We start from the raw sequence: 12,918 nt of genomic DNA, 5'->3' as shown, positions 1-12,918 counted from the left end.
ACAGGATCACGGAGCTAATATCTCCCTGTGCCATTTCGTGCCATGGCGTACCATGGATACGAATGTGCACAGTGCTGTCGGAGGTGACCACCTAGGTTAATAACAGTCGCCTCTGCTGGGAGAATTACCTTAGTTGGCAATTGACAATTGGTCTGCAGTCCAATGATGGACAAGAACCGAAGTAGATTAAGGTCACAATCAACACCTCGCAGACGGGAGCGTCGCAATAGTGTACCGAAGTGAATAGGTCGGAGTCTCCAGGTACAGGGGGGGTAGGCGAATAATGAGATGATTGTTCGCTAGTTGATCATCGACTACTTTCCCCGGAGCAACGGAAACGAGAGCCTGTCAAGCCCCGCATGGCCGAGCCCAACCTTTGGCGGTGCGTTTTGAACTACGCCGTGCTAGTCTTGGATAGTGCGAGCGAATGCAACGGACTGGGATTGCAGCCGCCAATGCAGGAGGTCGTCTGTCCAGTGACATTGCGAGGGCCTGCCGGGAAAAGACTTATCGATGACCCGCATCCAGAACAATCCTTCCACCCTCCCCCCCCCTCCCCCTCCTCGCAACCCGTTCATTTATGTTAATTATTATAGTAATTATTATTATTATTATTATTGTTGTTTTATTATGCTACAGTAGTCGTGGCTGTCCCGAGAGTGGAGAGGCGCTTAGAGCGACAAGCATGACTAGTCAGGTATGTATGTAGTATGTATCGTCCATGGTGGGAAGTAGACCAGCGCCTCCATACGGCATCATGATCTCAATTCAATGGAGGAAGGGTACTGCTCTGGAACTCACACCCGGTAAGATCTAGGTTAATCTGCATAGCCGATCCAGAAAAGTAAGGATTGAACCCTGGTCCGACAAGGTTAATCATACCTACGGTCGCGCGGAAGGGAAAGAAGGTTGACTTGGGGTAAGTAGGATGGACGGATGGATTAAGGGGAGGAAGTACGGAGTAGTAGGTGATAGTAAAAGTAGTAAGTAGCAAGTAGTAAGTAGTACTGAGGAGGTACCTTAGCAGCCCGGGAGCAATACAACCTTGGCCAGTATGAAGCTACGACGGTACCAAGCCTGAACCAAGCCTGAAGTAGCAGCGCGCCTCCACCCGGACACCGGGGGAGCGGGACTCTTCTCAACAATTAAAATCATAAACTGTCTCTCTCTAAAAGGGACATCCCTCTTTTTAGTTCGGGCATTGGGTTCAATAAATAACTGTCTCTCTTCCCCATCCTGGGCACCAGTTGCTTTTCTTTCCCCCCTCCTTCTTTTTTTTCTTTCCCAATCTTGCATCTTTCTTCTCTACTCCTCTCCCTCTCCCTCCTCTTTCTCCCTCCTACAATTCTCCCTTTGTAATAAACCCTCCTCCCCTTGCGCGAAACTTTGCCTGAACCCCACCAACCAGCAGTGCTGCAATTCTTTTGACAAGTGAGCTTAATCCCCCGCCCGCAAACTCACGTGCACTCCGGTGCCACGAATTGAACCCCTCGCCCTTTTTGCCCTCCAGAAAGAGGGTTACCTTGCAATTGGAATGTCTCATCCCTTTCTAACATTAGTACAGCTCAAATACACATTTTTGTTGGGACACACAAAACATGGCCGACGGCAGTGTTATGCCCCCCAAGTCCTCCGTGGTAAGAAATCGCGCGTATTTTGCCGAGTTATCGCCGGGTCTCCGTGCTAATTCCGTCGGTTTCAGGTGGTCGAGGCCCACGAAGTCGACACCTTCCATGTCCCCGAAGCATTCCACCAGAAGCACCCGACAGGTACCCACCTGAAAGACCTTGACGAGTACCGGAAGCTCTATGAGGAGTCCATCCGCAGCCCAGACACTTTCTGGGCTCGTATGGCCCGCGAACTGCTTCACTTCGACCAAGACTTCCAGACCACCCACAGTGGGTCGTTGGAAAATGGCGACAATGCCTGGTTCGTTGAGGGTCGTCTGAACGCCTCCTACAACTGCGTCGATCGCCATGCCTTCAAGAACCCCGACAAGGTGGCCATTATCTACGAGGCCGATGAGCCCAGCGAGGGCCGCACAATCACCTACGGTGAGCTCCTGCGCGAGGTGTCTCGTGTTGCCTGGGTTCTCCGCCAGCAGGGTGTGAAGAAGGGTGACACCGTTGCTATCTACCTTCCCATGATCCCCGAAGCCATTGTCGCTTTCTTGGCTTGCTCTCGTATCGGTGCCGTCCACTCCGTTGTTTTCGCCGGTTTCTCCTCCGACTCTCTCCGGGACCGTGTCCTGGACGCTGGCTCCAAGGTCGTCATCACGACCGATGAGGGCAAGCGTGGAGGAAAGGTCATTGGCACCAAGCGCATTGTCGATGAGGCTCTGAAGCAGTGCCCCGATGTCACCAGCGTCCTGGTCTACAAGCGCACCGGCGCGGAGGTTCCCTGGACCAAGGGCCGTGATGTCTGGTGGCACGAGGAGGTCGAGAAGTACCCCAACTACCTTGCTCCTGAGCCGGTGAACTCGGAAGATCCTCTCTTCTTGCTCTACACCTCCGGATCCACCGGAAAGCCCAAGGGTGTCATGCACACCACGGCTGGTTACCTCCTGGGTGCTGCCATGACCGGCAAGTATGTCTTTGATATTCACGACGATGACCGCTACTTCTGCGGTGGTGACGTTGGCTGGATTACCGGCCACACGTATGTCGTGTATGCGCCCTTGCTGCTCGGATGCTCTACCGTGGTCTTCGAGAGTACCCCGGCTTACCCCAACTTCTCCCGCTACTGGGACGTGATCGAGAAGCACAAGGTGACCCAATTCTACGTTGCCCCCACTGCCCTGCGACTTCTGAAGCGGGCTGGTGACGAGCACATCCACCACAAGATGGCACACCTGCGTGTCCTGGGCTCTGTCGGTGAGCCTATTGCTGCCGAGGTCTGGAAATGGTACTTCGAGGTTGTCGGAAAGGAAGAAGCCCACATCTGCGATGTAAGTGAATTATCGGTTCTCGTTGTTGGGGAAGGTAGTCTGACACGCTTCGACAGACCTACTGGCAGACTGAAACGGGTTCGAATGTTATCACTCCTCTGGGTGGTATCACCCCGACGAAACCCGGAAGCGCGTCGCTTCCCTTCTTTGGTATTGAGCCCGCCATCATTGACCCGGTCTCTGGTGAGGAGATTACTGGCAACGATGTGGAGGGTGTGCTTGCCTTCAAGCAACCCTGGCCGAGCATGGCCCGTACCGTGTGGGGCGCCCACAAGCGCTACATGGATACCTACCTGAACGTTTACAAGGGCTACTACGTAAGCGACATCCGCACCTCTGCGAGAAAATATGGTTCCATGGGCAGTAGCTGACTGACTTGCGCTTATAGTTCACTGGAGATGGTGCCGGCCGTGATCACGACGGATACTACTGGATCCGGGGTCGTGTTGACGATGTGGTTAACGTTTCTGGACACCGTCTGTCCACGGCTGAAATTGAAGCCGCCCTCATTGAGCACCGTAAGTTAACGCAAGAGACCGCCATCTATACAACAGCCACTAATCAGTAATGGCAGACATGGTGGCTGAAGCTGCTGTTGTTGGTATTGCCGACGAGCTTACCGGTCAGGCCGTCAACGCTTTCGTGGCCCTGAAGGAGGGCAACGAGACCAGCGACCAGGTCCGCAAGGATCTGATCATGCAGGTTCGTCGGTCCATCGGACCTTTCGCTGCCCCCAAGGCCGTCTACGTTGTCGAGGATCTCCCCAAGACCCGTAGCGGTAAGATCATGCGCCGTATTCTCCGGAAGATCCTGAGCGGCGAGGAGGACAGCCTGGGTGACACTTCTACTGTAAGACAACACCCATTCTTGCCTATGTTGGAAATGGTGACTAACTAAACCTGTAACAGCTGTCGGACCCTTCGGTTGTTGACAAGATCATTGCCACGGTGCATGCTGCCCGCGGCAAATAAGATCTTCGCATGACCCGAATTCAAGACGAGCGATATTCACAGCCATGAAATGAAAGCGATTAATCAGGATGTTATGATGAGTTGATTAGCATTATTGGGTGGACACAGTTGTCCGGAGGCGCAGTCATATTCCTATAAACCCCGTTTAGTGATTCCCAACGTGTTTGAGAGATGAACATTAAGGTGATCGCTGATCACTTTTTCAATATACATAACTTCTATTCTTCATACGAATTGATTTTTTTGTTGTCCAATGTAACTTGGGGTGTTCCTTCACATGACAGCACTGGTTGTCGGGGTCTCTCTTCTCTATTACTGGTAGGTAGTTGATGGGAACGTCCAGGGTTACACCTTGGGAACAGTCCCTCATTGGACCGATATACTGATACGGAGTCGGGCTCCTCAGGCGTAGTTGCGGGAGTTAACATAACGTTAATATGCTGCATCAGTAGTGGGAGACTTGACACAGCTACTGTGAAGCCGGACACCATTCTGGGGATGTTATAGTTATCGCGATGCAAGCATCCAGTGTCCATATTCCTTTGGCTACCCGGTCGGGCTCCCGATTCAGTCTCCGTCGCATCACGTGCCACTGTCGTAATGCAACGGTATCAACACCCGGCCACCCGGTCCCATTCCCCACTCCAGTGAGCACACCGCCCCGTCACGCCGTGACCGTACCATACCTGACATGGCCGACCTTCCCATAGTTAAGCGACAGCAACGAGCCAGTCAGGCAGGAAGGGAACCTGCCGTCGCTCTCCCTTCCTCTCTCTCTTCTCTTCCTTGGCTCTCGCAGCTTCTTCCCTCGACCACCGTCGCGCGTCCTCCTCCCTCTGCCTCACCTCGTCACTTTTTTCCCCGACTGCCACTAAGTCGATACCCTTCAGACTTGCTCACCTACTAGCTCCGACGGTACTTTTCCGTCTGTAGCTAGTGTGGCCTTTTTCGTCACTTTTACCCATTCACCTTTTTTTTTTTCTTCTTTTCTTCCCTTCTCAAAACAAACACCCGTGCTCACCAGCGCGTCGACATCGTCTTTCCAAACTTACGCAACGTTGTCGCCTTATATTACGCTAGCGCGCTACGGTTGTTCTTTTCGCAAAATATCCATTCATACGGAGCTCTAATCATCGTCGTTCTAAACGATCTTCCCGAGCCTTCCAACCTTCGATCGCAGACGTCCTTCGAACCGAATGACTCCCTAATATAAAGCATTATCATTCAGCAAGATGTTCGGAGGTTTCGGACAAAACAACCAGCAAAGCTCCGGCTTCGGGGCAGGCTCTGGCTTTGGTGGCACGAGTACTGGTGGAGGTAGGTGTCTTCGTCTGGTTGCGAACCCCGTCCTCGGTTATCCCGGGTTACTTTTCTTTTCCTTTTACCTCGTCCCTTGAGACTCTCCGGTGCAAAAGGATCGGCATTTGCTGGTAGTTCCGAACGTCGAGCTGCGACCGTCCTATTAGGCTCCTCCCACCACCGACCGCCCGTGGATGGCTTCGACACCGGGACAAAACAGCAGCACTGCAAGAGAAGGGATCGCAGCTTCAATACAGTCTCTGACAGCATCTCCCCCGTCATCTAGGCTTTGGATCGACATCGTCGCCCTTTGGTGGCGGTAATACATCCGGTGGTGGCTTGTTTGGAAACACCTCCAGTAGCTTTGGTTCCGGTGGAGGTACGTGCCTGACGGCTATATCTCAGTGGGCTTGGCGATCCTTTCTCTTCCACCTGTGCCTTGGGGCGGACCTCTCGACTTTCCTGTGCTCGATCACCGATCCGTGACCGAAATGGCGTTTTCGAGGACCCTCACCGCTAGCTCTTATGGCAGAAAGTCTCTGGATTGGAAGTTCACGTCAAATGTCGTCCATTGACCGCCGGAGATCCATGGCCCAAGGATGGTTTCTAATCAGATGTCCCAGGATCTGTCTACTTTTTATATTTGTTAGCGAAACTGACTCAAGGTCTTTGTTATTCTAGGATTCGGAACCGGCACACAGAATCAGTCGACGTCCCTGTTTGGAGGACAAAATCGCACGAGCGGATTCGGAACTGGGACTTCGACCGGCGGAGGCCTTTTCGGAAGCGGAACTGCCACAGCTGGTGGTAGTAGCGGGTTCGGCGGCTTCGGATCGTCCTCCAACACTGGCGGAGGGTTCGGCAGCACTGGCACTGGCACTGGCACTGCCGCTAGCACTGGGGGTGGGCTATTCGGCAACAAAACCGGGGGTTTTGGCAGCTCAGCTGGCACCGGTGGTGGATTCGGTACAAGCGGTGGCACTGGTGGCTTCGGCAGCACCGCATCGGGCTTCGGTAGCGGGACAGGAACTGCCTTCCAGCAGGCCATTCCTCCCTCTGATGGCACTGGAAGCACGCCGTTTAGTCCCTTCACTGAGAAGGACGGTAACACCACGGGGATGAATCACTACCAAAGTATCACCTTCATGCAGCCGTACAGCAAGTATTCCTTTGAAGAACTTCGCTTAGGTGATTACAACCAAGGCCGTAGGTTCGGCAACGGTAGTGGCCAAGCCGGTGCCTTTGGCACATCAGCCTTTGGAGGATCCGGCTTTGGACAACAGTCGACCGGCGGTTTTGGAAGTACTTCCACGCCATTCGGAGGCGGAACAAGTGCTCCCTCGACCTTTGGGCAGACGCAGACGGCGGGTGGATTCGGATCTAGCGCCAACTCCAACCCCTTGTTCGGAGCAGCAAAGCCGGCCACTTCCTTATTTGGGGGTGGAACTGGTGCTACTGGCACCTCCCAGCCAAGCCTCTTCGGTGGAAACACATCTACTACTGCTACTACGGGTGGATTTGGAAGCGGCACAGGAACCACCGGCTTTGGTGCTGGAACTGGCGGATCTTTGTTTGGTGGCAGCGCGAATACCAATACCCAACAACAGAAGCCTCTATTCGGCAACAGTGGCTCCACCGGTACAGGTTTTGGCAGCGCCTTTGGCGCGCAAAACACAAGCGCCGCCACTCCTTTTGGTGGTACTGCTGCGACTTCCTCTCCCTTCGGCGGCCAACAACAGCAGCAAACCGGTACCGGCTTGTTCGGAGGTGGGCTCGGTCAGCAAAACCAAGCCCAAAATCAGCAGCAGACTCAGAACAAAGGATTGTTTGGCGGGTTCGGCTCAAACACGCAGCAGCAGTCCAGTACCCCGAGTCTCTTCGGCAATACTGGGGCTGGCACTGGCACCGGCACGACTGGCTCTTCTCTTTTTGGCCAGAACACTCAGCAACCACAACAGCAGTCGACTGGTGGATCGCTCTTTGGAAACAACCAGCAAACCGGCACAAGCTCCCTTTTCGGCGGAGGCCAGCAGCAGGGCCAGAAGAGCTTGTTCGGCGGCAGCACGCCTGCCACCGGCACCGGCACCGGCACCAGCGCATTTGGCGGCTTTGGTAACACTCAGAACCAGCAGACGGGTGGTGGTGGCCTGTTTGGCGGCGCCCAAAACCAGCAGCAGCAGAAGCCGAGTCTATTCGGCGGTGGCACTGGAACCGGTGGTTCTCTCTTCGGGGGACAGAGCACCACGACTCCGAGCGCCGGCGGTTCGCTTTTCGGTAACACGCAGAGTCAGCCTCAGCAGACTGGAGGGCTTGGTACTTCGAGCCTGTTTGGCGGCAGCCAGCAGACACAACCCCAGCAAGCTCAGCAATCCCAACCGGCCCCTGGTAGCTTGCAGGCCTCTCTTTTGGACGGCAACCCTTATGGAAACCAGTCCATCTTCTCTGGCTTGCCAGCCCCAAGCGCTTCCAGCCCTGGCCCCTTGGCGACGCCACTTTCGTCTGCCGCAAAACAGAAGCAGCGCACTCCGCTCCCTGTCTATAAGATCACCCCCAATGCCGCTAACCGCCTTCTTACACCCCCCAAACGCCAGGGATACGGGTTCTCTTACTCCACCTATGGCTCACCTTCGAGCTCTGCTGGTACTCCTAGCGGACTTGGTGGCAGTGTGCTGGGTGGAAGCCTGCGTGGAAGTGTCAATGGAAGTCTTGGGCGCACCAGCTTTAGCAAGAGTTTGTCTACCAGCAATTTGCGCAAGACATTCGACCCCGACACCGACAGTGTCTTGTCGCCCGGTGCACTTTCCTCTGGCAGCTCCCGTCTGTCAAGCGGCAGCCTGAAGCGCCTCACCATTGATCGTAGCCTGAGGAATGACCTCTTTGCTCGCCCAGCCAGTACCCCAGCTGCCCCGATCACCAACGGCGAAGACGCAGCGCAGCCAGCCGATAAGATGAAGAAGAAGGTCAGCTTCGATTCATCATCAGATACGCCAGCCACTGGAGGGGAGATCGTTCCGGTGCAGTCTCAAAGCCCCGAGCCTACTCCGGAGGAATTGGGATTCCTGCGCTCCATCCGCAAGAGCAACACAGTCAATGGCCTCAACGGTATCAAGCCTAGCGAGCCTTCTATCCGTCCTGAGATGGAGTCTGTTCGTGGTAATGAGCTTGCCGTCGTCCCCGAGAATGCGGTGACGACCTCAACTACTCCTGAGGGCCCCTCTCGTCTGCCTTTCGTTCCCGGTGGAGACCCGCAACCGGGCGAGTACTGGATGAAGCCCACCCGCGCTGAGATCAGCAAGTTGAGCCGAGAGCAGCAGAAGAAGTTTGTTGGCTTTACTGTTGGTCGTCAAAGGTGCGGCCAGGTGACGTTCGATGAGCCCGTTGATCTGACCACCGTGGACTTGGACCGCATTTTCGGCGACCTTGTAGACATCGGTGTGCGCAAGATTACCGTGTATCCAGATGAAACCATCAAGCCCCCGAGGGGCAAGGGCTTGAACGTCCCCTCCACCCTTCGCATTGAAAACTCTTGGCCTCGGGGTCGCGACAAGAAGTCACCTTCCCCTCTCACCAGCGGCCCCTTGTTCGATAAGCACGTCGACCGCTTGATAAAGGTGCACAACACCGAGTTCGTGGACTATGAAAAGGAGACCGGCACGTGGGTGTTCCGGGTGCCCCATTACACCACCTATGGTCTTGATTATGACAGCGACGAGGAAGAAGAAGGTGAGAGCCTCAACCAAAGCACTTTTAGTGCTGCTCCTGACACTCCGACTCCGAAGGCTCAAACCCCCGCCAACCCCGATACGACCATGGGCTCGGAGATGATGTCTGCCTTCTCCACTGATGACTCCTTTGTGGGTTCAATGGCTGGCGTCGACGATGATACCTTTGATTTCAAAAAGCGTAAGATTGTCCCGGGTGCGTTTGGCAACCAAATGATGGAGACGGTTGAGGACCAGCGTTCGGTTTCTGGAGACGATGAGGAGTCTTTTTTAGGGGAAGGCTCCACGGGTTCGACTATTGAGCAAGACGGCGATGATATTACCGAAAGCCAACATTCTGGCGAGTCACTAGTCGAATTGGATGAGGGCGAGGAAATGGACATGGCGGGCACCTTTCCAGACCTCCATCCTACCGTGGAGCGCGATGACACCCAAAGCACCGATACCTTTATGGAGACCACCCAGCCTGTACTGAAGCCTTGGAACACGCCTTCGAAGCCTCGTCTCGACCTTACTGGAGACTGGGCGGAGCATCTGCAACGCACCATCAGTCCCCGGAAGCAAGATCGCGATGCACTTCGTGAGATCCAAGCCAATGCCTTTACCGACCGGTCTCTCCGTGAGGATACCCCCAAGCCATCTGCCGCCGATACCAGGCAAAAGGGCTTCGCCACCAGCATCGATTTGATGAATTCTTTGTTTCAGCAACCACGCAAACAACAAGCCGCATCTCCTTTGAAGGCACAAAGCGTGCGGCCTAATGGCTTTGAGGTTTGACTCCTTTCCGTTCTCTTATATCCCTTTATTATCCCTATAGGAAGTTGTATTGTAGGAAGTGATGCGATACAATATGACTTGAGCACTGTGAACCCACATTTGTCAATAGCCTAAACTAATACCATCTGTCCCTACAGTGGCCTTATAACAAGAAGCCCAAGACATTTGCTGGCGAATCCCACGAGCTAAGCGAAGACGACCTTGCTTTCCATCAATCATTCAAACCGCGTTGGGGCACGCTGAACTCTCTTCTCTGCGCCAAGAATGATATGTCGGACATGCAGGCGGTTGATAGCGCTTGGAGGCACAAGCTCTCTGTGACTAGCGAAGGAAGGGATGTGGCTCTCTTGGAATACAACACACCCGTGGAACCGAGTGAGATGCTGGATGCCCAGAGGAAGCTGACTGCCGTTTCACGTGTTGACGGGGTTCCCTTTGCTCGTCTGGCAAAGGCCGATTTCCGGGAATTCGTACAAGCTTCGAACTTGGTACAATCTGACCACGAGCGACTTCTCTGGCAGCTGGCCAACATCCTTTTCAACGACAAGACTGAGGATGATATTTCCGCTGGCGTGCCTCCCAATCTTCGTTCCAAATACATTCACCGCATCAAGAAAGACCGCCTGACCCGTCTGTGGGAGAGTATCGTACGTGAAAAGCATGCACAGGCTGTGGCCAAGGCCAGCTCAGCCGAGGAGCGTGCCTTTTACTTGTTATGCTCGCATCGGGTTGAAGAGGCTTGCAAGGTCCTAATTGCTAGTCAGAATTTCCATCTTGCGACACTGGTTGCTCAGATCGCGCGCGATCCTACGACGCGCACTGATATGGCCAAGCAGATTGAGATGTGGCTCCAGAACAATGTGTATTCTGAAATGAGCGAGCCCGTCCGAGCTTTGTACGAACTTCTGGCCGGCAACGCCCTTCGCAGCGAAGGCAAGTCCACTGGTGCGCTGGAGGATCGTCTTTCTACTTTCACCTTCTCTGAGCGATTTGGGCTGGATTGGTTCCAGGCTTTCGGCCTTCGTCTCTGGTATGGTATCACCGACGATGAGCCTATCGAAGCCGCCGTCTGCCAGTTCGTGGACGACCTCTACGAAGGAAATGAGCCGGCCCTTCCGACGCCTTACAACCAGGAAGACATCGTTGATCGCGAGTCTCCTCTCTGGGTTTTGCTGAAAGTGTATGCCACGACAACTGGTGGAGCTGCTCGGACGGCCAATCTCCATCCACAGGAGTTCCCGGCCGTTCTCCTGCCTGAGTCGGTCAGCGGGGATAAGCAGTCAAGCCGGCTGTCCTTCCAGCTTTGTCACCTTCTTGCGGCAGCCATTGGGCAGCACGAAAGCTTCCAAGTCAACACAGCGCAGTTGGACCAGCTCGTGTGGGACTATGCTTGGGAGCTTTGTTGCAGTGGCACGTTGAACCGGGCACTGTTCGTCCTCCTCCACCTCTCGCATGCATCTGATCGCGAGCGTGCTGTGAAGGAGACTCTAGCCCGGTTTGCGCCCCAGCTGCCGGAGCCGGTCACCTCAGACGGCCAAACCAACGTGATGTGGCACTATCTCACGCATGATCTTCAGCTACCTGAGAGCTGGATCTGGGTTTCGAAGGCGCTTTATGCTCGCGACACGGGTGATGCGGCACGCGAAGTGGACTATCTTGTCCGTGGCAAGAACTGGAACGATGCCCACGCTACCTTCTGTCGTGTTGTGGCTCCAACTGCCGTGATTGAGGGTGACTATGGCACGCTAGAGATGCTGGTGTCGGGCTTTGGCGAGGAACCTGAGCGAAAGGTGCGCGGCTGGGCCAATGGTGGTGGTATTTACGACGACTTTCTGCGCCTGGCTACGGCCAAGAGCGGCAAGCGCGATGCTACCCGTCTTGCCCGGTTAGTAAGTGCCTTGGTGAAGATGGGCGACAAGGTCAGTCAGGGGTCGGGTGTCGAAGGATTAGAGGAACGTGTAGCCTTCCGGGAAATGAGCCGCGTGGTTGCCACTTGGACTGGGCACGAGGACTCAAAGGTACGTTGTTCCATTGACACGACTCACGCAAATCCTGGTTCTGACAAGTTGCTACTTCAGGCAATCGAGCTGTCCAGCGTACTCAGTCTGCCTTTGACGGGCGATGCACGCCTTGCACAGACGGCCGAAATGAGTCGGCGGTACTACAGTCTCATCATGGCTGGGGGCTATTGATCTATGATTTCGGGAATTTGGGTGGAAGGGACTCCGTTGTTTGGATGCAGCATACCGAGTGCTGGTCGAAGCTGAATCTTTGATGTCTTGCATCTTTTTGTGTCTATGGGTTGACGGAACGACATGCAGCCATTGTTGTAACTTAGATACTGTTTTCACTTCTCTGTTTTTGTTCGTTGTGTTTCTATTTTCTTTTCCTTGGTTCTTGGATGCATTCCGTCCTCGGACTTTGCAGAGGGCGCAGAACTCTGGGTGTGTAAGTTAGCTAGCTGGTCCTTGTGAACGAAACAGTAATTGCGCAAGTTAAACGTCTTCACATTTCCATGCCCACAAAGTAGCAGTACTTCCTCTAATCAGAGCAAATAGCCTACCTAAATTTCAACTCACCCCCAAATGATATCTTTAATAGCAAAACCTCATCTGTTCATGATGTACACCTCCGCTCCTAATATGGAAAGTTTCCTTCTCAGACCTGATCCCCCAAACCTTCTCATTGTCTCCTTTCCTTTCCCCCCCTAATAGTACTCTATCTATCTATCCAATCAAGTCTAGTAGTGTAGTACCCCACTACCTAAGTCAACAGCAATACAATTGATGATTCAATCAATGAAGAAAAGATAGAAATTATGACAATTTTAGTATGACCCGAATAAATCATTTATTCGTCTTTGTGTGAGACTAGATGGGGGTAATAACGTAGACATAGACATTATCGGTGTACTGGTTGGTTGGTTGGTTCTTGCAGTCGTTCATTATAGTGGTGGTAGTGATTGATGATTGTGTGTGTGTGTGTGTGTGTGTGTGTGTGTGTGTATTTTATTTGTACTTACTGATTGAGTGGTGTATCAATGAGATTTATTGGTATATATAGGTTTCGATAAAATTTGATGGACATTTTAATTACTAGTAATAGTAGTAGTTGGTTTGGTTTGTAGGCATGCTGGGTGGAGAGCGAGAGAAGAGGTACTGCCGTTTCTAAGTTTTTTTTTTTTATTTTTTTTTTTTATTTT

The 12,918-nt window shown here is 53.5% G+C and overlaps 2 protein-coding genes across 2 annotated transcripts; both read left to right on the top strand.

Annotated features, from left to right (window-relative positions):
• The first annotated feature begins 1,323 nt into the window (after positions 1-1,323).
• BO87DRAFT_334354 (acetate--CoA ligase) lies at positions 1,324-4,209 on the top strand. Its single transcript, XM_025620441.1, has 7 exons — positions 1,324-1,431; positions 1,565-1,637; positions 1,703-2,947; positions 3,004-3,264; positions 3,336-3,465; positions 3,522-3,796; positions 3,856-4,209. Exons 2-7 carry the CDS (start codon positions 1,599-1,601, stop codon positions 3,916-3,918), a joined length of 2,013 nt encoding a protein of 670 aa, XP_025480081.1. The 5' UTR covers positions 1,324-1,431; positions 1,565-1,598; the 3' UTR covers positions 3,919-4,209.
• Positions 4,210-4,676: 467 nt separating this feature from the next.
• BO87DRAFT_334350 (uncharacterized protein) lies at positions 4,677-12,217 on the top strand. The gene is made up of 5 exons (XM_025620440.1): positions 4,677-5,235; positions 5,504-5,596; positions 5,899-9,710; positions 9,854-11,734; positions 11,795-12,217. Exons 1-5 carry the CDS (start codon positions 5,151-5,153, stop codon positions 11,906-11,908), a joined length of 5,985 nt encoding a protein of 1,994 aa, XP_025480080.1. The 5' UTR covers positions 4,677-5,150; the 3' UTR covers positions 11,909-12,217.
• The last annotated feature ends 701 nt before the right edge of the window (positions 12,218-12,918 follow it).

This window comes from Aspergillus neoniger (assembly GCF_003184625.1).
Source record: "Aspergillus neoniger CBS 115656 unplaced genomic scaffold BO87scaffold_15, whole genome shotgun sequence".
NCBI lineage: Eukaryota > Fungi > Ascomycota > Eurotiomycetes > Eurotiales > Aspergillaceae > Aspergillus > Aspergillus neoniger.
Note: the sequence above shows the minus strand (reverse complement) of the source record. Positions and strands in the feature narration are given on the sequence as shown.